The following is a 22,205-nucleotide window of genomic DNA, read 5'->3' as shown; positions in this document are numbered from 1 at the left end:
TTCATAAAGTGGTTATCAACCCCATAGAACTCTCAGCACAGAACTTAGACCAGAAAATGTTAATTCAAAAATATGATTCATGGATCAGGAATTATGTTTTAGAGATTAAGACTTTTGAGACAGTGTATTTTGTTACAGTTCTCTAGCACTTTAAGAAGTTAGATTAATTCTTTCGGTATATACCCCAGTAATGGGATTTCTGGGTGAAACGGTATTTCTAGTTCTAGATCCTTGAGGAATTGCCACACTGTCTTCCACAATGGTTGAACTAAATTACAGTCCCACCAACAGTGTAAAAGTGTTCCTATTTCTCCACATCCTTTTCAGCATCTGTTGTTTCCTGACTTTTTAATGATTGTAATTCTAACTGGCATGAGATGGTATCTCATTGTGGTTTTGATTTTCATTTCTCTAATGACCAGTGATGATGAGCTTTTTTTCATATGTTTGTTGGCCACATAAATGTCTTCTTTTGAAAAATGTCTGTTCATATCCTTTGCCCACCTTTTGATGGGGTTGTTTTTTTTCTTGTAAATTTAAGTTCTTTGTAGATTCTGGGTATTAGCCCTTTGTCAGATGAATAGATTGCAAAAACTTTCTCCCATTCTGTAGGTTTCCTGTTCATTCTGATGATAGTGTCTTTTGCTGTGCAGAAGCTCTTTAGTTTAATTAGATCCCATTTATCCATTTTGGCTCTTGTTGCCATTGCTTTTGGTGTTTTAGTCATGAAGTCTTTGCCCTTGCCTATGTCCTGAATAGTATTGCCTAGGTTTTCTTCTAGGGTTTGTACAGTTTTAGGTCTTACATTTAAATCTTTAATCCATCTTGAGTTAATTTTTGTATAAGGTGTAAGGAAGGGGTCCAGTTTCAGTTTTCTGCATATGGCTAGCCAGTTTTCCCAACACCATTTATTAAATAGGGAATCCTTTCCCCATTGCTTGTTTTGTCAGGTTTGTCAAAGATCAGATGGCTGTAGATGTGTGGTGATATTTCTGAGGCCTCTGTTCTGTTCCACTGGTCTAGATATCTGTTTTGGTACCAGTCTACTTATGTTTTGGTACCAGCACACGTATGTTTATTGCAGCACTATTCACAATAGCAAAGACTTGGAACCAACCCAAATACCCATCAATGATAGACTGGATAAAGAAAAAGTGGCACATATACACCATGGAATACTATGCAGCCATAAAAAAGAATGAGTTCATGTCCTTTGCAGGAATGTGGATGAACCTGGAAACCATCATTCTCAGCAAACTAACCCAGGAACAGAAAACCAAACACTGCATGTTCTTACTCATAAGTGGGAGCTGAACAATGAGAACATATGAGCACAGGGAGGGGAACATCACACACTGGGGCATGTCAGGGAATGGGGGCCAAGGGGAGGGATAGCATTAGGAGAAATACCTAATGTAGATGATGAGTTGATGGGTGCAGCAAACCACGATGACGCATGTATACCTATGTAACAAATGTGCATGTTCTGCACATGTATCCCAGAACTTAAGTATAATAAATCAAGCAATCAATTTTAAAAACTCATTTGTTTTTCTGATTAAGTTCACAAAAAAATGGAATGCCAAAAAAAAAAGAAATTAGATTAATTCCATGTCGACTAATATCTTTAGTCATGGAACACACACACACACACACACACACACACACACACACACACACACACAGTTAGTTTTAATGCAACAAATGGGCTGCAGACTAAAAGAGAAAAATATACAGTTGGGTATTTCTGTTTTTCATAATGAAGTGCTCTCTAGAATAGAGCTTTTATCAATAGCAAAATTTCTCAGTTCACAATTATACTGACAAGCCTCTAGCATATACAACTTTACTGCATAATTTTTTCAATCAGGTGAATTAAAATTTTGACATTCTTTTTCTTCAGCTATAGGTTTTTAAAATAGGATTCTAAAAATAATTTTTAAAAAATCTCTACAACTATACTGTATTGAAGATAGGAAAATATGTTCTCAGTATCTTGTCAACTCCTTATAAGATCACAGTAGCCAAAACATATTCAAAAAGTTGATTATTTCACAAATGTATTACTGTACTTTGGCACACAAAATAGATAACTCTGTCTTTGTCAATACATTTTCCCAACAGAGGATTACCACCTTAACTGTCACGGTAACTCCTATTGCATGCTTTCTGTGGTTTGTGGTTTTGTATTTGGTATTGATGCATGCCAGTCAAAATGGTACTAATGTAGCTATTGTTTTTATCTGATACTTAATTTTATGTTTTCTTGTATTAATAATCTTTTACATTTGCTCCAGTTGAATCACTTTGTCTGCTTAGTGAAAAGGTCAAGAAAAAAAGTGATTGCTAATTTTCTTAAAAGTCTCTGACCTTATCTAAACAATATAGCTTTATTCTGTAGGGTCTGGGAAATCAAAGTCTTTGGGGTGGAGGGGCAAGGAGCGTATGTAGAAACAAAGCTAATATTCATAGGCTAATTCATCCCAATAGGATAAGTGTGGAGCATGGCAGCAATTTTACATTGCCTTACCGAATCTACCCAAAAGACCTTCCATCTTATCTTTACCTCAAATGTGTTCATATATTAGTATATAAATAGGTGGGTTTTTCTAATTATGTAACTAGTAAAAATTTTTCCTCATTGCAAATTTATATTTGGGGATATCTGATTACGATAGAAATAAGGGAAGTGTATAGTGTGCCTATTAAGGCATGAATTTTGATACATATAATTACTACTTTTAAAAACTGTGCTTTTTCTTGATTTAGGGTCCTCCTGGGCCTCCTGGACCTCAAGGACTACAAGGGCCAAAGGTTATTCTTTATTTACTTGTTTCCATTTATCACATACAGTGCAGACAATCCCACATTAAGTATATGCATCTTTGAAAATCAGTCTTGCAAAATGCTGAAGAAACTGAGATCGGCAATATTGTTTTAGAGAGTGAAGAAAGGAAATTGAGGTCTGGACTAAAGGAAGATAGAAATTAGAAAAGAATTAGGGAAAATAGGAAAAGAAGAGAGAGAAATTTAATTTAGGGGAAGACATTGAGAAAAAGAATATTAAACAAGGGAAAACAGTTCCACAGAAATTATAAATGTAAGAAACACTAAATGTGGTGTATGAAAAAAAGAAAATATTTAATTAAAGGAGGGTTGGAGAAAATTTAATTTGACACCAAGAAAGATCCTTGCTTCTAATGCTTTTCTAATAAAAAGAGTAAGGGAAGTTTTAGTATGGTGCATTCACAAATCAAAACTTTAGGGATCATTTTTCATAATGCAGTCTTTATTATTTACTTTCAGACATTTTGCCATTTAAATCTTATCTAATGAAACATACCAACTAAAAATAGTAGAAGGCTAGAATTGCTTGCTTATATCTAAACTTTGTTGATGGCTGTATCCCTCCAAACTGAAGCTTAGTCATTCAACCATGTTTGATCAATTAACACATGGCGAGTGATTCTGGCTTTTCAGAACTGAGCTACATGTGTTGAAATATGACTTTCGTCATTGGATTCTTGTAGGAGATTCAAGTTATTTCAAAATTCATCTTTTGTTTACGCTTCTTAGGGCAGTTTATTTGCTAAGTCTATCATAACACACACGCACACATATCAGCTTTCATACTCTCTCAAGATACTTACAAACAGAAATCTAGTATATAGAAAATTTATTTTTCTATTATATAAAGGAATATAAATTACAATATTACTGAGCTCCTTGCCTATATATTTAGAACATAGATCCTAATTTCAAATAGATTTCATGTGTAACATTAATATAAGGTGTGGGATTTTTAACTTTCTATTTCTCCAGCACATTCTTGTCCCTAAGAGACATAACACAAAAAATTATACATAATCTTTATTCTTGGTGAGCAACACTGCCTGGACCCCCATTCAGTAATATCTTGGTGAACTGGACTAGATATCCTAGAAGGAAATCTGCAATTTCTTTTTTCCTTTGTGTAGAACCAACCAAGGGTCTAAGTTCATTATTTCACCTCCTCACTTGACTAAGACTCCAGAACCAAAATTGTCCCCAAAGCTAAATACGTATCTTATTTCCCACAAACCTCAAAAGTTTCTAGGACTTTTCTCAACAGTCCAAAGGCCTAGAGAAGCCCCAAAGGTACACATTCTTTGACCCAAAGAGGCAAAAAGGACCTCCTAGATTAAAAAAAAAAAAAAAAAAAGCTGTATCACTAAAACCTGTATTCCCCTGGTTTTTACAATCCAGTTGCTATTCATGTCTTAATTCAGTTATTCAGTAAGTAATTTTTGAGCCTCCACTCTATGGTAAGGACTAATATCTAGTAAGGATACTAGAAAGAAATTCCAATAAAGGGCTTATGGCCTAGGGAGGGAGATAGGCAAGTAAAGGTACAATTGTTAATAGAGTGAGTGCATAGAAGGTCCCTCTAAGTCTTAAGAGCCAAGAGCGGCTTTGAGTTGAAACTGAAAGACAGGAAGAAGTTGCCCAGATGAATATCTAGACAAGCAATATGAAGGAGGGTTGAGTCATTCTCGCTTACCTCCTACCCTTGCCATCCTTCCCAGTATGCTATCATCCCTCCCCCACCCACCCCACAATGGTCTTATAATTGAGATCTTGTGTTAGCTGATATAGTCCTGTATGTGTTTCATGATCTGTCCTTGAGAAGGTTGGGATAATTGGGGTGGAATGTAGCTATGACCAAGCGACAGCAAAATGTAGCTTGAGTCAAGTATAGAACCGCTTCTAATCTTGGAACTCAGACTGAATGGGAACTTACTCAATTAGCATTTCTCCTTCATTTATCACACAAGAATTGTTTGATTCCCTACACATCAAATAACTCTTACAAACCCCATTTGAGAGGTGAAGGATAAATGAATAACTCATGAATTATGTTCTCCTTTTAAACACTTGTGAGTCATATTTTAAAGGGAAAAGCCTAGCAAAGCCATCATTATTGGACCCACAGTGCTGACAAGTATTCAGACTCTGAATGAAACTAGGGCTTAGCCAGGTGCATCCAACCTCAGCAGACTTGTTTGTGGCAAAATAAACTTTGCTGCTACCACAAAGAGCAGGAAATCTGAAATAAGAAAAGGCCCTTCCCCCACTGCTGTTCTTGCTTCATTTGTTTATAACCACAAGATCATACCTTCCTTAAACACTGGAAAGCTCAAATTTCATGCTGTACCTCATAGCTCTTAAAGTTTTTACCAGGGAAAGGAGCTCTAGCCATTTCAATATTGTCGTTTATAGTATCACCAAACAGGCCTTTCTAGAAAATATAGGCTCCGGTCAGCTCTGTTGGAAATCTGTCTGTGAGGCAGGCCTCTCACACTCAGAAGAGCTGTTTTTACAAAGTTTCCACAGTGTGGGATTCAGGGATATTTGTAATGGGATCCACATAAATGACTCATTGATACAAAATAATGCTTACTTTTCAAGGAATTTATTTAGTCACTTTTCAAAACTGAAAGGTGACTAAACATTCACTGTTCGATTAACTTTCTGGCATATTGTATAAATTTGCTTTTAATGGAACATCTTCAGTTTGAAAAGGCAAACAAAAATCTCTATATTTTGAGTTTGTCAAAAATCTTTATAAATCATAACATGAATAGTAAATATTAGTTCATTCATGGCACAGTGAAAGAAATTGAATTGATTCAAAAGTAATTTTATGTAGATTAAGATATCTGATTTATGATATCCTTCAGTGAGGCTTTTCTGGAAATTGCACACTCACAATCATGAATTTGTAACTAACTGTTTGAACTGTGCCAATTAAAATATTGTTGCAAATTCATGAGGCTTTGCATTTTATTTTTTTAGGTTAACTGTTATGTTTTCCTTTTTACTGAAATTGGAAAGTAAGAGAAATCATACAGAGGTTGTATGAAGAAAAAAGTTAACTAACTGAGGCAGATAGGTTGTTGTTATAGGATATGGTCAGCTATCAAGTTATGTCTATCAGTTTTCTTTGACCACTCTGTTTTAACCTGCATCTCACATGGAGAAAAAATAAAAACACTAAAAGCATTGGATCTTAGCTACATATAAATACTATACATAATCTTGAAGAAAGATTATTACTTCCCTTAGTTTAGATATGTGCTATAACAGAATATTCTCGGGTTATGATGCATTTGCTGAAAGTCAAATTGTACTGTTAACCAACTAGCATTGTTTTTTTATGTAGTGCAGTATGTTAACAATGAGAATGGAAGCAAGTCATCTATTTTTACCTTAACAGGGAGAGCAAGGATCTCCAGGAATCCCAGGAATGGATGGAGAGCAGGTAATTTTCATGGATATATACTATTATTCAAAGCATCATTCTTGATTACTACTTTTATTGTAGGTTTGAAGCCAAAATGTCATGAACATTGATATTTGATACCTTCTTTCTTTTAACCCTTTGTTCTAGAGACTTCATTGACTCTAAAAAGCAATTAGTTTGAAATTAGACCTTAGTTTTCTTTGCAGAAATATCTAAGCCATATGATACTTTAGTCTGGTTCTTAATACCTTATATCAACCTACCAGTGACTCCCCTGCAAATTTTTAGTAGACTTGTAAAATCATTACAAAGTTAGTAAAACCAGCCTAATTTTTGTCAGTTAATACAAATATGTCAAGATTCAAATCAGTGACGATAGCTTCCACAAAACTAAATCTTGCCTATATGCCTTATTTAGACAACGTTTTCCTTTCCCAAATAAAGATGACACCTAATCCCTAGATCCTTAGAAAATACAGAAACAGGCCGGGAAGTTGTAGCTTGGCAGAGTATGGTAGTATATCTCTGAGGGTTCCCCCTAAAACAGAAGTCGGCAAGCTTGGTTAATAAAAGTCCAGATAGTAAATGCTTTAGGCTTTACAGGCCACATGCACTCTGTGCTGAACTTTCCTTTTTATTTATTTATTTTTGGTTAACACCTCAACATTTTTTTTTTTTTAATTCACTCTGTACAAAAACAATCCCTGGGATGGATTTGGCCTGTGAGCCATGGTTTGGCGACCCCTGCCCTAAAAGAATCTGAGCTGGAGAACATGGACAGTATTCAGAATTTGGAATGGAATCAAAAGGGTTCATTTCAAGATCTTTAGTGTTTTCTTAGTTTCCATTATTTACCCGAGAAATGGCTAAAATCAGGAAAATCATAAGAAATCAAAAGGATTCTTAATACAGCTAGTGAACATGTACTTCTTAGAAGAAAGTATTAGATAGGAAAATTAGGTTTAGGAGATGTTATTTTTAATATCAGAGTTATATGTTGAAACAATAATAATGCCATATTAAGTGAACATGTGATAAAAAAAAAAAAAACATAGATACCTTAGATGATTTGCTATATCATAGATCACTTAGAATTTTAAAGTCTGTCTATGTTACTTCTCTGACCATTGGTCATTATAAGTAATTAATTTGACATGCATAATGATATACAATGTGACTCCTACAGATATAGCAGCTAGCTTTTTTTTTTTTCTATAGGCTTTGCAAGGTCTTCTTCTGTCACTAAGTTGCCGTCTGGCTGCTCTCTGTTAGTAGATCCCTAAAAATAATCCAGGTGTTTTTAATCAGTAAGATCCATCTATTCATTCAGGCATCTACTCACCCAGTGGGTAATTCTGAACTAGGTACTATTAAATAGGTACAGTTAACAAGAAAAGTTCCTTTCCATAAATAATTTTTATCCATAAATAGTTTTTAATAAAGAAAAGATAAACAGGTTTGTGCAGCCTAGAAGCCCCTTACCATAATAACTATGATCATCTCTACTGAAGAATGAGCCATCAGTATATCGAAGTGAGTTTCCTAGGATGAAAATGCTTAAAAATATAAATTAATGTCAGTACTAATATTATAAAATTCAGGCCAGGCATGGTGGCTCATGCCTGTAATCTCAGCACTTTGGGAGGCCACGGTGGGCAGATCACCTGAGGTCAGGAGTTTGAGACCAGCCTGGCCAACATGGTGAAACCTCGTCTCTACTAAAAGTACAAAAATTAGCTGGGCATAGTGGTGCATACCTGTAGTCCCAGCTACTTGGAAGGCTGAAGCAGGAGAATGGCTTGAACCTGAGAGCCAGAGGTTGCAGTGAGCCAAGATCACGCCATTGCAGTCCAGCCTGGGTGACAGAGTGAGACTCTGACTCAAAAAAAAAAAAAAAAAAAATTACAAAATTCAGATTTGTTAACATTCAAAATCCATATTTATTTCCTCACTGTAAAGGAGAATAAAAATAACATTCTGGCTCACCTCATAGAGACATCATGAGAACAAAATAAGAACACTGTGAAGAGGTTGTCATACTTTTAAGCATTGATTGAGCATTAGTGTGCGGTAAATGATCCAATGATTTACCAGTCTGTAGACTGGACCATTGCAAACTGATGGTGACTGGAACTTCTGCCTGCAGTTAGGAGGGAGGGGAGTATAGTGGATAGAGATGAGAGAAATTTTTCTGGACATTTGTTATTATATAAAACTAGGTCCCGGTTCAGAATACATCCTGTATTGTTGAGAATGAAATCTATTAAGTTGTTTTCAGGTGTGGTGAGATAGAATTAGCTGCCAGGTAAAAATATAAAATCAGGAGAAATTATGTGAAAACCTAAGTTCATGTTTTTCATACTTAAATGGTCTAATAGAACTTAATCTATTTCATTATAGGGAGAAATAGTACTGATTGCATATAGAAGGGTGCTGTAAGAAATAACTCGACCTAAAAACAAAAATCAGAATCATCTCAACATTGAACCCAGCTACTAATGAAATTGATCCGGAATTCTATTTTCCCTAGGATGTAATTATCAGAGGTCAGTATGCTGCTTACATGCCAACTCTATCTATCATTTTTAGGGACTCAAAGGCTCAAAGGGAGACATGGGGGACCCAGGTATGACAGGCGAAAAAGGAGGAATTGGACTTCCTGGATTACCGGTATGTTTATAGTTTTCGTTTGTTTATACTTTTTATGTTATGTTCTTATTAAGGTAAATTAAACAATCAGGAAAGAGTTATATCATTAGCTGCAATCTCATCTAGTGGTTCATCTAATATTTTTATTTTGAAATATTTGAGGGGTATTATTGGTTAATTACTCTAGGGAACTCAAATTGTAAAGCTTGTAACCAAATGAATTATAAAGTAAGCCTTCATGTTTTCCTGAATTGTTTTCCCCAGAAGATAATAAAATAAACATAGTTGGCCACTTTAATTTAGTATGCATAAGATGATATTAACTGGTTATTAGGAAATAAACCATAATAAAGAAATGAGCCAAAAAATACAGGACAATTAAAAAACAAATTTCTCTGGAAAGTGTCCTCTGTGTGTATGATACTATGGGATGGTGTTTTGTGGTTTTCCCCATAATTCTAACCCAGAATTTGGAGGAGAAAAATGTAAAAATTGTTTTAAAAAATGTAGTAAACTACACTGCCTTAGACTTTTTTATAAAACAAGGAAGTATATAAATGTCAATAAAAACTAAGTTAAAAGACTTACCTTTGCTGTTTAAATTGCACACCACCATAAAAGATATAACATTTATAACTCAATATATTTAACACCGTAGGACTTTAACCAATCAAGCTCAAGCCAGTTTGTATTTACTTTATATTTTATTTTACATATCACCCATAATCCTAGAGATTTTAGTAAAGTTGCTATTTTAAGCTAGAATGCAAGGAGATAAATCCTTCTTTTATGTAGCAAGTGCATAATATTATAAAATGTCAAGAGAACAATGGGATTGGGGAGAAAATTCAGTTGTCTCTTACACTGGAAATAACTTTATCTGCTTAACTCTGCTACTGGTTGTTTGTAGGGAGCCAATGGAATGAAAGGAGAAAAAGGAGATTCTGGAATGCCAGGTCCACAGGGTCCTTCTGTAAGTCCATGGTGGCTGAACTTCCATGGTTCCTGAGCCTCCTCACACGCTGACCTGTTACTTACCTATACCACCTCTGCCAGATGACTGAATAACAGTAGACAGACCTCAAACTTCTTGGTTTGTCAAACTGTAGAAGAAACATCCGTCAGCCTTGCACAGTGAGAGACAAAGTATATCAGAGGTCTGAGGTAGAAGCAGGTTTTCAGAGGACTGTCTAATCCTGAGGGAAAAAAAATCAATGGTTTTCTCATAACAATGGATAGATCTTTGTGAATATAGAACATACTTGTTTGTTTTCTCCAGAGTCCTGCTTATGCTTAGTGAAATATTTGAGTTTGATAGTAGTGACATTATAGCGTTTCTTGGTAATCAGTTGCTTCCTTTTCTTTTAACATACTTTTGATTTATTCTGGCTTTTGTAGAACTTTTTTTTTTGGAGTATTTTTTTAATTCTCACAAGGGAATTTCTAAATCTAGAGAATCAAACACATCACTTATTCCAGTATCTTTCTTCCTCTGCAACTACTAATGGCCTTAGCAGAACCCCAGCACAAGATTCAAGTTGAACTGCCTTATCTAAATGAAGTAACCAAAAACATTTTTATTTTTTGGACATACAGATCATAGGCCCACCAGGCCCACCAGGTCCCCATGGCCCACCTGGCCCCATGGTAAGTTTCCCTTCTTTCTAAAATGTAATTGCTTATTTATGAGCATGCTACTAGAGAGAACATGAACACATCCCTCTAAACAGTCAGCTTGTATTTTGTACTACTCTCTGTGGAATGGATGGAAAATACCAGGTGCTTTGAGATATATTAACTTTACAGTGTTGTCATTCACTCTCCCAAACACATATGTTGGGAAGAGATAAGAGTAGTTTCGTGATAGAGGTGAGGAAAGACAGACAGATATAGCAAGCTCTACTACAGCCTTACAGCGTGAACACTGGCAAATCATTTTATCCAGCCGCTGCTCTAATACCAGCAGAATAAGATTTAGAATGAGCTGGACACAATGGCTCATGCCTGTAATCCCAACACTTTGGGAGGCCGAGGTGGGCAGATCATTTGAGGTCAGGAGTTACCAGCCTGGGCAACATGGCAAAACCCCATCTCTACAAAAAATACAAAAGTTAACTGGCCATGGTGGCACATGCCTGTAGTCCCAGCTACTCAGGAGGCTGAGTTGGGAGGATTGCCTGAGCCCAGGGAGGCCGAGGTTGCAGTGAGTTGTGATCGTGCCCTTGCACTTCAGCCTGGGAGACAGTGAGACCCTATCTCAAAAATAATAATCATAGTAATAGTAGTAGTAGTAATAGCCATTAAAGAATGATTCTGACAAAGTTTGAGGTTTGAACTCTTTAATGAAATGTTCAGTAGGAACATTTACGTATAAGGTATCAAAACATCATATCGTATCCATAAATATAGTTATGTGTCAATTTTAAAAAAGGATATTTGTAAAATAGTATGATAAAAATTGAAGCTTACTTCCTCAGATAACATATATTGGTAGATCTTTTCCTTCTTACTTTTATGATACTTTGATTGATTCATTGAGCCAGGGCCAGTGTTAACTGCAGGTGTCTTGCAGTGGCCAATGGTGACAGTGACCCTGCCCTGAAGGAACTGATGTCCAGTGAGGAAGGCAGCCATTAAGCAAGTATAATTCTTTAAATGTCAAACCAATGACAGTTGTGTTAAGGTTAGAATGTCAAAGGCAGAGTGCTTCAAATGCTTTTGACTGGAGCAGAATCAGAGCAAGTCAAGCAGGCTAGAAGGTCACATGTGTCTCTCAGGTGTAAATTAATCAAAAGACTTCAGTATTACAGAATAAGTAAATTATGGTCACTCTTTCCTCCCATTGCTTAAGAAAGAGCATTATTGGAATGATCTAAGCCACAGAGCATAGCCAGTCATCCCTTTCTGACTAGCTCCATTTCTGTTTTACACCATAAACAATTATTATTGACTTCTTCTCCTTCTCCTTCTCCTTCTTCTTCTTCTTCCTTCTCCTTCTTCTTCTTCCTTCTCCTTCCTCCCTACCTCCCTTTCTCGCTCTTTCTTTCTTTCTCCTTTTTTTTTTTTTTTTTTTTTTTTGAGACAAGGTCTCACTCTGTGGCCCAGGCTGGAGTACAGTGGCACGATCATGGCTCACTGCAACCTCTATCTCCTGGGCTCAGGTGATCGTCCCACATCAGCCTCCTGAGTAGCTGGGACTACGGCACATGTCACCAACCACGCCCAGTTAATTTTTGTATTTTTTGAATAGATGAAGTTTCACCACATTGCCCAAGCTGCTCTTGAACTGCTGGACTCAAGTGATGCACCCGCCTTGGCCTCCCAAAGTGCTAGGATTACAGGTGTGAGCCACCTCACCCAGTGTGACCTTATTTTCTTAAAACTAGATGGTTCATTAAGAATTAAGCAAATGGCATACTTTTGGCTTTTTTTTTTAATACCTCCTCTACTATAAGATAGAAAGTTAAATTAGAAAATGCTACAGCCTGTTCATATCATAAAATTAATTAGTTTAGAGGAATTTTAAGCCATTATTAAAATGAGATAAGAATACCTGATAAAGTAACAGCCATTTCCTGAAAATGCTTACCTGACACTTATCGAAAAGGAAAATATTATTCTAATGTGGACATATGTAACAAATATATAGGCATTGCTTAATATAAATTTTTCCTGAAGTTTTATAATTTTACTGATGGATATTTAAATACTCCTTTCTCCAAATAGTTTGTTTAAATCTCTTGAAATGTTTACAGCAATCCACAGTAACCTTAGTTAATTTAAGTTGACTAGTCTGTATATTTAGATTTTCTACAAAATGCGTGTTTTATAATCCTGAGTCATGCATGCATTATGACTTTCTTCCACCGATAAACAATTATTACAAGAACTTTGAAGAATTTGTTTTTGTAAAAATAAATGCAATCTAAATAATAATGCTTAGCTTTCCTACATAACAATTTTTTCTTTAATCTTAAATGATGCTCCAGAATCCCAAACTTGGGTGTCATCTCCTCACTTCCTGTCTTCTTTAGATTATTCAACACCTTGGGTCTGGAAGAGTTAATGGAAAACCTCTCCTCTTCCCTGTCACTTAAAATCTGGGGCTTCTCTTTGGCAAATTTCTCTTCAAAGTCATATTTTTATTTCATTTGAACTCATGAAGCATCTCGCTTATTCTACTCAGACTTTTTAATGGTAATTTGAAAAAATTACCATTTTTTCAAAAAAAGAAAGAAGAGAAAGAAAGAAAGAAAAAGAAAGAAAGAAGAAGAGAGAAAGGGAGGGAGGGAGGAAGGAGAAGGAAGAAGAAGAAGGAGAAGGAGAAGAAGTCAATAATAATTGTTTATGGTATAAAATAGAAATGGAGCTAGTCAGAAAGGGATGACTGGCTATGCTCTGTGGCTTAGATCATTCCAATAATGCTCTTTCTTGAGCAATGGGAGGAAAGAGTGACCATAATTTACTTCTTCAGAATACTGTTTTTTCCTACTTCTTTCTTCCATGTAACCCTGGCGGATTTCTCCCTCCTCAAAGGTATTAGCAGACAGAATTGCTATTAATGAATTTCCTATTACAGAGCAATCCAAGAACTGGCAGGAACTTTTGGTAGGTAATAAATAATATCCACTAGCCTGCCTCTAGCTATAGCTCAAACAAGAAGATTCTTGTCTTACATCTCTTTTGTTATGTGATATAATATTCACTCCTGCTGGGAAACAGAGAATCAATTCTTAATTAAAAGCTCTGTTTTCCATTTTCAGGGACCTCATGGACTTCCTGGACCAAAGGTAATCCAACAAATCCCTTGATTATTTGATTTCTGCTTCCTTGATAATCATGGAGAAGCATGACAGAAGCATGTCTGTCCTGTCTTATTTGCCAAGTAATGTTGATAATCTTTGAGCCTTTAAGCATCCAGATGTTTAAATCTCATAACACAAAATGACTTATAACAAATTTAAGTGATCACCTGGAGATAAATTATTCCTCATTTTGCCTTTTTCCTGGTTACTATGTAAGCTTCTCAAATTATGAATCATAATGTACTCAAGTCAACCATTTAGAAGTGAATCTGATGAGATTCTCAGACTAGTCTAGATGCTTTTTTTAATGGTGTCTCTAGCTGTATATTTGGATGTTAGTAATTGATATTTCTTGCTTGCCATGTAGTCATACCACATCTAAATGCTTTGCCTCTCCAGCATCTTAATTTTGTATTTGCCCAGAGGTCATTGGTCTAGAAGTGGGTGGGGTATTTCAGGTGTGCTATACTGGGAAGAAGATCACAGCACTTACATGCATTCTATACTTTTGGGTTAAAAAGAGAACATGGGAGAAAAGCTCCTCTTTGTCAGAATTAGTGTAGCTTGCATGATGAAGATGGTCTCCACCTGTCCTTTGCCTTAGTCTAGACCAAGAGGACATCCCAGCATATTAAAATAAGCCCTGAAAGACAAGCTCCCCCTTTCAGGGAACATGTGTGATAAAGACTTATGTTCTAATCTCAATCTTGCCAGGCTGTATCACTTTGAGCAGATTATGGACCCTCTCTGATCCTTTATTTACTCAACTGGGTAACTCACCTTACAGTGCTGTGATAACTTAATGAGGTATGATTATAAAACACTTAGCAAAATATCTGGTGCAGCTGTTGATAAATATCAAAAGACAGCTGTTATTGTTGCTATGTGATACTTGGTTCTGAACAGAAAAATTCTATAACTCATCCTCAAGCCTGCTTGAAAGAAGGTTCATGAACTCCTGAGAGTGCCTCAGTAGTGAGCTGGTGCAACTAACAGGTAGGGGCTGGGAAGACACATAAAGGCAATGTTGGCACTAGGCGTCACAAAGCCCAGAGGCAGGCCACTGTCTCCTCGGGGGACGCTGGCTCTCTTTAGCCCACGCAGCTCTAGGGATGGTGGCAGGTATTGGTCTGACTCAGAAAATCTGGGTTTCCTTTTCCCAGTCAGGCAGGTGACACCCAGGAATGGGAGAAGTTCACGCCTCTTTATTCTTCTTAGACTACCTTACCTTCCAATAAGGCCAGTGAGTTAACAGTATCTCAGAAGCATCAATTAGACTTTGGGGTGAGAGTACTATCTGGGGGAGTCAGAAAACAGGAGCACCATCTATCAGCTTTGTGATCTTAGTAGTTGTTTAATCTCTCTCAGCCTTTTTCCCCATCTGGACAAAATCAATGCTTCCTACTCTTGGATTTTTGTTTGTTTGTTTGTTTGTTTGTTTGAGATGGCATTTCGCTCTTTTTCCCAGGCTGGAGAGCAATGGTGCAGTCTCGGCTCACTGCAACCTCTGCCTCCTGGGTTCAGGTGATTCTCCTACCTCAGCCTCCCAAGTAGCTGGGATTACAGGCACCCACCACCATGCCCGACTAATTTTTGTATTTTTCGTAGAGACGAGGTTTCACCATGTTGGCCACGCTGGTCTTGAACTCCTGACCCCAGGTGATCCGCCTGCCTTGGCCTCCTACAGTGCTGGGATTATAAGCTTGAGCCACCGCGCCCAGCCCTACTCTTGGATTTTTTTTTTTTTTTTTTGAGACGGAGTCTCGCTCTGCCGCCCAGGCTGGAGTACAGTGGCCGGATCTCAGCCCACTGCAAGCTCCGCCTCCCGGGTTTACGCCATTCTCCTGCCTCAGCCTCCCGAGTAGCTGGGACTACAGGCGCCCGCCACCTCGCCCGGCTAGTTTTTTGTATTTTTTAGTAGAGACGGGGTTTCACCGTGTTAGCCAGGATGGTCTCGATCTCCTGACCTCGTGATCCGCCCGTCTCTGCCTCCCAAAGTGCTGGGATTACAGGCTTGAGCCACCGCGCCCGGCCTACTCTTGGATTTTAAGATGCCAACAAAAACCAGCCTGGTCATAATGACTAAGGATAATGTCACCAAGATATTTAATTTCATAAGTGATTCAGATATGCCATCACAGTTGGATTAGGAGATGCCCAAGAAGCTTTTGATTTCTAGAATGCAACAATTTATTTTGTCCATACAACTTCAATTCTTACTTAAATCATAAGTTTCAGATATTAAAAGTTGAAAAGACCTCATCGATATCTATGCAAGTTCCCTGATTTCATAGATGATAAACTACAGGCCCAAACAGTTTAGGTTATTTGCCCCAAATTACACAGCTAGTTCATGACACATCTGGGACTAGAACTTAGGTCCAGACTTGAAATTTGGTCTTTCTGTCACTGGATTTAACCCCAAGTACCTCAAGACCACTTGCTGAAAGTACACACACATGCAAAGCCACAGATCTCAAATTAGTCACTGACTATTGAGCCTTGGCCTTAATATCGTGTCCTCAATCAGTAGAATTCCCAGGATACTATCTTACCGACAACCGGCACATTTGGACTTCCTAGAGTGGCTGTGCAGCAAACATCCTATCTTCAAAATCCTGGATTTTTTTATGCCATGCCAATGTGTTTATCATTTTGCGACCCCCTTTGAAAGTTCAAATACATAACATGATTCCATGCATGAATCTAGCTCAGTGTTTCCCAGAATTTCCTGATAAGAATCACCTGGGAGGCTTATTTTTTTTTTTTTTTTTTTTTTGAGACGGAGTCTCGCTCTGTCGCCCAGGCTGGAGTGCAGTGGCCGGATCTCAGCTCACTGCAAGCTCCGCTGGGAGGCTTATTAAAGATACCCATTTCTGTGCTACCATGGACTGGGTGGGGCCCTGAACTCTTTATGTTTAACAAGCGCTACACTGACTTACATCATTAGGCAAGTTGAGTAAATATTACCCAGGTTAAAAACCCAGCAAGACTCTATAGGGCATTTGTGTCTGAAATCATCTCTCATTCACAAGTCCTTCAAGATTTTCTTGGCAAATTAATGTCTACACATAAAAGTCAAAAATTATACAGGTCAGAACTTGATATCTAACATGTTGTTACTGATGGAAAATAGGTGTACTGTATTTCTTGGTTTTTAAAAATAGAGTCAATAATTTACCATTTACCGTGGCTTTTATAATGTCACCCTGAGTTAAATTCATACTTTCTTTATTCTAACATTGGGCAGATGGATAGTTAGTAAAACTACATTTAAGTTCTTTGATCTTCATATTTTCTCCTGGGATTGGTGATTTGTTGATTAGTCCATGTAGGGATCTGACTTGGCAAGGGCAGTGAATGAGGACTTGCTAAATGGCATTACTTCAAACATCAGCTGCTACATTTTTAGTTCATTCCGTTGGACAACATGCTTAAAGGCTTAAAATATCTGTCTATAACCCTGTCCTGCATATTCCAGTTTTCCATTCCAGCAGAGTGGGTTTTTTTTTTCTTCTACTGAATCTTCTTCAGCATCCTCCACTCGATTGTCTTTGAATTATTTGATCATAAAAATGTGGTATAACATGAATTTCCTTGAGATAGAACTGAAAAATTTAGGAAATCAACCATACATATTTTTATTGTAAGGAGCACACTTTCCTGGGAATTTTGATTTCTAGAATATTAATTGTTGATGTCAGTTTAGTAACTAATTTTAACTTTAAAAATTAATATTTGGTGCAAGACAAATCTAGCCTGACTCTGCTGTTTCCTAAAACTGGAATCTGCAACTATTTCAGAGACTGGCTCTCTTCTCTCACAGTTTAAACACCCATAATAGCAACCAAAATTGGCATTTGCTTTTGCATTTAGGGTGAACCAGGGTTAAATGGTGTTAAAGGATTGAAGGGTGAACCAGGTCAAAAGGGTGACAGAGGACCCCTTGGTCTTCCAGTAAGTAAAGAAAACTTTCCATTTTAGTGCAAATCTCAGATTTTTCTTTCTACCCTACGTGATAACTCTAGTTTACTCAGCAGCTCGTACTGTTGAGGTTTCTGTAATTAGGAAACACATTATGTTCGAGGAGAGCTCAGCTCAGTTTTGTGTCTCTGATGCCTGCTTTTCTGTAAGAGGAAGACCCGCAACAAACAATGCTATAAATGTCCTGTCATTCTTCAATTACATACATGCCAACCTTCCTCTTTTAGGGCTGACAATTCTTCTCCCATTATCCCCTTCTTTTAAAAGTGTTGTGCTCATTATTTCATAGTTTCTCCCAAACACTTTTTATAGTCTAGTGCAGTTTAAAATGCCTCCTCAATTGTTTTTTCTCCTTGGATACCAAAAACTGTAGCCCTCAGTTGGTGGCAGGTATGGAATTGGCCATTGTTGATAGCGTGAGGTCAATGCTGTGGCTCCTTACATTAATCAATCATATCATGTTCTACGTGTTTTATGTTGTTCGTATTGAAAATTCCCTGTTATGAGGTTCTTGTGGCAATAGTGAGTAGTATAAAAGAAGTATTTTGCAGTTGTTTAGAGATTTTTATTTTTCATGAAGAAGGAATCTCCCCCTGGCTCTTCGTTTTCTTTATGTCAGCCTTCTTTCCACAACAACTAAACGGAGATTTTTAAAAAATTGTTATTACGAGGCTTTAATTTCAAGCCTTTAATATGCTACCTATTAGGTGAATACAGATACAAATCAACAAAGAACAATACAGATTACATGAGTAAAATATGACATAAAATCAGTAGCAGAATATAGTTTATACACAATTTGAAATGTGGGAGGAAAAAAAGCTGATGACCACTTATTTCATTTTTGCCATGGGTATTATACTTTATGCCAGTTGATAGCAAGTGCCTTACATACATCCCACATATAGTAGATGGTCATTAGGTATTTATTTATTGAATGACTGACGTAAACCTTGTATTAAAATATAGGTTTATTTAATTTATTTATTTTTGAGACAGAGGCTCTCTCTGTCACCCAGGCTGGAGTGCAGTGGTGCCATCTCGGCTCACCACAACTTCCATCTCCCGGGTTCAAGCAATTCTTGTGCCTCAGCCTCCCGAGTAGCTGGGATTACAAGTGCGCACCACCATGCCCAGCTAAGTTTTCTATTTTTAGTAGAGATGGGGTTTCACCACGTTGGACACGCTGGTCTCAAACTCCTGACCTCAGGTGATCCACCCGCCTCAGCCTCACAAAGTGCTGGTATTACAGGTATGAGCCACCAGCCCAGCCTAGAATATAGGTTTAATCAATTAATCACACCAATTAGATCAATGGACTACAGGCATAAAACCTCTATAATTTATGTGAGTCATTAATTCAGCATTCTAGGTAGATATAATAGTATCAGTGTAAAATTATTACAATTTCACCATTTATTTTCTTTTTTCTCTTTTTGAGACAGCGTCTCACTCTGTCACCAGGCTAGAGTCTAATGGTACAATCATAGCTCACTGCAGCTTCAAAGTCCTGGGCTCAAGCGATTTATTTTTTTAAATATTTTACAGAGATTGGGTCTCGCAATGTTTCCCACGCTGATCTCTAACTCATGGCCTCAAACAGTCTTTCCTCCTCAGCCTCTAAAAGCTGTGGGATTATAGATGTGAGCCACTATGCCTGGCCTACATTTATTTTCTTTTTTTTTTTTTTTTTTTTTTTTTTTTTTTTTTTTTTTGAGACGGAGTCTCGCGCTGTCACCCAGGCTGGAGTGCAGTGGCCGGATCTCAGCTCACTGCAAGCTCCGCCTCCCGGGTTCACGCCATTCTCCTGCCTCCGCCTCCCGAGTAGCTGGGACTACAGGCGTCCGCCACCTCGGCCGGCTAGTTTTTTGTATTTTTTAGTAGAGACGGGGTTTCACCGTGTTAACCAGGATGGTCTCGATCTCCTGACCTCGTGATCCGCCCGTCTCGGCCTCCCAAAGTGCTGGGATTACAGGCTTGAGCCACCGCGCCCGGCCCATTTATTTTCAAATGTTATAATAATGGTAACTGAAGAAAGTATCAAAAGGCAAAAGAAAGTTTAGATTTTCTATTTTATTTAAACTTTCAATCTGATTTATTTAAAGTCTGCCCTAATTTAAAATTTAGGGCTATTGATAATTTTTATGGAACATTTAGCTAACAGCTGTACCTATGCTAACCTTAAACAAACAAACAACAATATACATTTTTATTGTAATTATTGCTAACAAAAGACATATGTAAGGCTGGGCACAGTGGCTCATGCCTGTAATCCCAGCACTTTGGGTGGCCGAGGCGGGTGGATCACCAGGTCAGGAGATCAAGACCATCCTGGCTAACAAACCCTGTCTCGACTAAAAATAAAAAAATTAGCCGGGTGTGGTGGCAGGCGCCTGTAGTCCCAGCTACTTGGGAGGCTGAGGCAGGAGAATGGCATAAACCTGGGAGGTGGAGGTTGCAGTGAGCTGAGATCACACCACTGCACTCCAGCCTAGGCGACAGTGCGAGACTCCATCTCAAAAAAAAAAAAAAAAAAAAAGATGTACGTAGGCCAGGCACGGTGGCTCACACCTGTAATCCCAGCACTTTGGGAGATCAGGAGTTTGAGACTAGCCAGTGATCTCCCAAAGTGCAGGTGATCAGTGGACATCAGGAGTTTGAGACCAGCCTGGCCAACATGATGAAACCCTGTCTCTACTAAAAACACAAAAATTAGCTGGGTGTGATGGCGCATGCCTGTAATCCCAGCTATTCGGGAGGCTGAGGCAGGAGAATCGCTTGAACCTGGGAGATGGAGGTTGCAGTGAGCCAAGATTGTGCCATTGCACTTCAGTCTGGGCAACAAGGGTGAAACTCCATCTCAAAAAAAAAAAAAAAAAAAAAAAAAGTATGTATTTTGCAGTTATAGTATGGCTCATAATAGGATTATACAGAAGAAATTTTAAAATAAAAACTCAAAATACCCAACATGTATATAGAGTTTTCATCTGGAATCGATTTTTTTTTTCCATTTTGTATTATTAACTGCATCTGAAGCATAAAATTGGGAAATAGTTCTGCGATCTTGACAAGAGAATTTTTAGGGCCAGTGCATTTTCTTTCTTAAATACTCCTTGATCTAACCAATATTTTTAAAGGACTATAAATAAATACTAGCGCTTTGAAACACAAAAGCCGTATCAAAGAAATAATTGTGCTTATTCTTGAAACAAACATTGAAAATGCCATTTTTTAATCATACACTATTTATGTGTAGCCTAGAGTTCAAAGTGAAGAAAAGCGTGCATTGTCTGAGAACATTAAATTTTTAAAGTTATTTCCCCAGTCGGGCTTTGATGTAAAGATTATTTGAAGGAATCGAGAAACAATTTAGTTTGGAAGTTATTTTTTGCTTGGTCGCACGAACTGTTTTCTGGCTTTTTCCCTTTCCTAGAAGTCCCTCTAGTGGAAGGTAGTGTGAACAGTAGGAACAAATGAGAAAACAATGAGTAATTATTGTTGATGTAAAATCCACCAAGAGTCATCCTAACATGTGAAAACCCTGCATTTGTTATTCATAAACACTATTTTAACAAGTATAACCAGAGCTCTTTTTTTCTCTCTGAAATGCTAAATTTGATTGATTATTATAATGAGCCCTTTTTTTAGCCCATTCTTTTCTCTTCAGAACCTAAAGAAATATATGGTGAACAGCATAGTCTTTAGAAAATGAATTTCATAGGGAAATTAGATAGAAGCCTGCGACTGTTATGAGTAACTACTTTGTAGCCCAGTTTATACACTTCATTAGCTTGATTTCTAAATAAGAATTTGTCAAATAGAAATGTCATTAAAATGCCATCATCTGTGGGGTGTTTGTCATGTGGTTTTTTTTTTTTTTTAACTAACAATTTGTAGCAATGTGATATTCATCCCAGAACCCTGTAACTGCGTATTATGTTGTTTGAAGTGTTACATTTGTTCATCGGTACCTCATACTAATCTCTGTTCTTGTCATTCGTGTTACACCCACCAACCCTGCTACCAACCAAATCACACAGGGAGCATCTGGCTTAGACGGAAAGCCAGGATCCCGGGTGAGTCAGTCCCTTGTCTTGTTCTGACATGTTTTGTGGCTGTGAATCGTGCACTTCAGGACAGACCCCTTTGCTCCATGTCCTCCCATCAAATGATGAGGGTGTACTTAGAGCTGTCGTAAAAGGGGAAGGTGGACAAAGATGGCCGCAAAGAGGGGAAAGGTGGACAGAGGACGGTTGCAACTCTGTCTGGAGAACAGCTAAACTGCCAGAATGTCTTTCTGAAGCTTGTGTTCAAGTCTGGATAATTTGCTAGGTGGGAAGAATGACCAGACTAATGGGCTTCATTATCTTAGAATCCCGGACGAATTTTTCCAGAACCAGTAGACAGACATCCCCTACAATTCCATGAGAGCGGCCCTCTGAAAAGATTAAAATAATGTGAAATTATTGTAACTTGCTTTTCCT

At 37.6% G+C, this 22,205-nt stretch overlaps 1 protein-coding gene and 1 long non-coding RNA gene across 3 annotated transcripts in view; one reads left to right on the top strand and one right to left on the bottom strand.

Annotated features, from left to right (window-relative positions):
* The window catches only part of COL25A1 (collagen type XXV alpha 1 chain), a 506,241-nt gene that overhangs the window by 463,509 nt on the left and 20,527 nt on the right, over positions 1-22,205 (top strand). Inside the window, exons 23-30 of one of the 2 annotated variants that reach the window (XM_045392741.3) lie at positions 2,770-2,814; positions 6,257-6,301; positions 8,873-8,953; positions 9,843-9,905; positions 10,529-10,579; positions 13,696-13,722; positions 17,614-17,694; positions 21,762-21,797. In XM_045392741.3, the coding sequence (XP_045248676.2) occupies positions 2,770-2,814; positions 6,257-6,301; positions 8,873-8,953; positions 9,843-9,905; positions 10,529-10,579; positions 13,696-13,722; positions 17,614-17,694; positions 21,762-21,797 (429 nt within the window). Of the gene's footprint in view, positions 1-2,124; positions 2,149-2,769; positions 2,815-6,256; positions 6,302-8,872; positions 8,954-9,842; positions 9,906-10,528; positions 10,580-13,695; positions 13,723-17,613; positions 17,695-21,761; positions 21,798-22,205 lie in introns of both variants that reach the window. The other variant, XM_065545315.2, reaches the window with a different exon arrangement.
* The window catches only part of LOC123573609 (uncharacterized), an 81,050-nt gene continuing 68,462 nt past the window's right edge, over positions 9,618-22,205 (bottom strand). The window contains exon 5 of the long non-coding RNA XR_012435001.1: positions 9,618-10,128. This is a non-coding gene — a long non-coding RNA (uncharacterized lncRNA). The remainder of the gene's footprint in view (positions 10,129-22,205) is intronic.

This window comes from Macaca fascicularis, chromosome 5 (assembly GCF_037993035.2).
Source record: "Macaca fascicularis isolate 582-1 chromosome 5, T2T-MFA8v1.1".
In the NCBI taxonomy this organism is placed as follows: domain Eukaryota; kingdom Metazoa; phylum Chordata; class Mammalia; order Primates; family Cercopithecidae; genus Macaca; species Macaca fascicularis.
This window is presented reverse-complemented; position numbering and strand designations above follow the sequence as displayed.